The 2,371-nt window shown below is 42.4% G+C and overlaps 1 protein-coding gene across 3 annotated transcripts in view; it reads right to left on the reverse strand.

The window, feature by feature from the left end:
- The window catches only part of LOC119588592 (failed axon connections homolog), a 7,881-nt gene that overhangs the window by 545 nt on the left and 4,965 nt on the right, over positions 1 to 2,371 (reverse strand). Inside the window, exons 1-6 of one of the 3 annotated variants that reach the window (XM_037937234.1) lie at positions 1,852 to 2,365; positions 1,294 to 1,461; positions 1,069 to 1,201; positions 766 to 962; positions 379 to 587; positions 148 to 264 (exon numbers count right to left, since the gene is read on the reverse strand). In XM_037937234.1, the coding sequence (XP_037793162.1) occupies positions 148 to 264; positions 379 to 587; positions 766 to 962; positions 1,069 to 1,201; positions 1,294 to 1,445 (808 nt within the window). In that variant the 5' untranslated portion in view covers positions 1,446 to 1,461; positions 1,852 to 2,365. The other 2 variants (XM_037937235.1, XM_037937233.1) reach the window with 2 other exon arrangements.

Consider the following 2,371-nt stretch of genomic DNA (forward strand, 5'->3'; position numbering starts at 1 on the left):
ACAGTTGTGTATGCGTGTATGTATGTGTGACTTCCATGAGCGTTTATACACAGCCGTTCCTCTGCAGGCTGCCTATCTAATTTATTTCCTACATATCCATGCGTCACAGATGTGCAAATCAACGAATAGCTCTCAACTAGAACTCACCCTCGAGCATGGCTTCGTAGGGCGACCCCGGGTAATGCCACTTCAGCTGCGCCAGGAACCCGAACACCGTGCAGTCTACTTCGCTTGGCTCGTCGCCCATCAGGAACGGCTTTTCGCCTGTAGAAAGCAGCGGTATGTTTTCTTTACCAGTGATAAGTTTAAGCACAGGAAAGTGATAGTGGAATTTAGGTAAGGAGAAAGAGTAGCCGCAATCATTAAGTAATTACTCACCAAGGTAAAGGGAGATGGCGGCCAGGTCCTTCTTCACCATGTCTTCTACCTCCTCTGGGGTATGTTTGCCGACTCCCTGGACTCTCAGGTCCCGCATGATTTTCCAGCGAAATAGGGGCATCCCCAAGCGCATGTAAAAGGGGGCGCTGGGCATACTCTGTATGACTGCGCGACCTCGGTTAAGCTCATATCGCCAAACTCGAAGTCCCCTGCAAGGCATACTTGACATTACACCATGTAAATACAGTTCTCTGTTGCTCATACAACATAGTGTGAAAATAGAATTATTAATAGTTGTAACAGCTTCCCTTCTCACTGCCAGGGGTTAGTTCTTTCTACTAGGCAAAGTGCCGAGGAAACGGCCATGTTAATGTACCAAAGACCTACCAGCACAGATGTTCTGTCACCATCAAACTAATCGCCCGCGCCGCTGCTTGTTGTTCTGCCGTCAGCCTGCTGGTGAAGTCCTTGCCATAGTGACGCCCCAGCCTCTCGATGATGATCTGGGAGTCTGCGATCTCCTCTCCATTCCAGGTAACCCAAGGGGATTTGCCCTTAGATCCAACCGGTTCCTCGAAGTCTAGCTGGAACGACAAACTTATGCTTTTAACTGAAACACCTAAAAAGACAAACCACTGTACCCTAAGGTCCATGGTACTGATCATCGTACCCAAGCTTTGTCATGTTCACCTGGTAGGGGATCTTAGCGAGCCGCAGATAAGTCTCTAGTCTGAGGACGAAAGGTGAGACGTTCGGGGCGAGGCGACCTCTCGGTAAAGCGTGGACGAGTACCACGTCTTTAGGCACGTCGCTCCATCTCTTCCTAATAAAAAAGGCAGGGAAATAGGAAAATTGCAGAAGTGAAGCAGATGTATTCCTTTTAACTATAATATACTTATCATCTTCACTAATTACCTCCTGCTTCTTTTAGAGATATAGCGGTAGAGCGAGAAGGCGCCGTAGGTCGCCACAACCGCTGCTACAGCCTCATACCGGCTTCTGCTTTCTGATCTTTGAAAGCTGTCCGCTACCGAGGTCAGTATGAGGTCAATGGATGGGAGCTTCATCCTCGCAGTAGTGTTTCTGGAATAGAAAAATGCGAGTGAAGTGAAGCTTCTGAGTGAAGATTTGCAATTCCCATCCCTTTATATATTTGTTATTATGAATTTCTATCTTTATAAAGCAATATGCCTACCACAAGCTTTAGTTCAAAAGTGGATGCAAACACCTAGACTAATGCTATTCATGATACAGAAAAAAACGCTATATTCTGTTGACTTACGATGACTTACCTTAATGCCGTTCGACAGACATATTCCTGAGAAGATAAGGCTTATCTCGTTTTGATTAACCAGAGTTGTCAGAAATCAGAGTAAGTTAACGAATCATGAACTTTTTAATACCTTTTCAGTGGCATCAGAAACACGCACACGCAAACAGAGGCTCCCCATTATAACATAATCGTAGTCTTACCTTTAGAAAGATTCAGAATGACAGTAAAGGGTCTCGAGTGACAACGTCTTCTTCACGGAACCAAGAAATACCGAGTGACTGCAGCCTCCTTAGGCAGTACACGTAGTAGTAGTATCTTTTGTGATAACTGTATCTTTAGGCCGCGAAAAAAAAAATGTTCAATCAAAACTGGTAATCATTTTCCTTTCGTTGTGTTCAGGTCAGAGAACATTTGTTAACAAATTAATCATTTTTTCTGAAAAGTCATGCATAAATATTTCATATTCTCCTTTAATAATGGTAAATGATAGGAAGAAATAAATGTGCTAGAAAATCATATTCTCCTTTATTTTTTTTTTCTACATTTTGTTAAGCATAACTATAATCGCCATTTTTTATGAATATAAATTAATTATGCAGCTGCATTTGAACCATTTGATTCATGTTCGAATGGTTGTAAAGATAAATCAGCCCTTAAATTTTAAACTAACAGTATTTATTAGAATACTATCTCAAAACATATATTTACATTATTAATTAA

This window comes from Penaeus monodon, chromosome 24, assembly GCF_015228065.2.
Source record: "Penaeus monodon isolate SGIC_2016 chromosome 24, NSTDA_Pmon_1, whole genome shotgun sequence".
Taxonomy (NCBI): Eukaryota; Metazoa; Arthropoda; class Malacostraca; order Decapoda; family Penaeidae; genus Penaeus; species Penaeus monodon.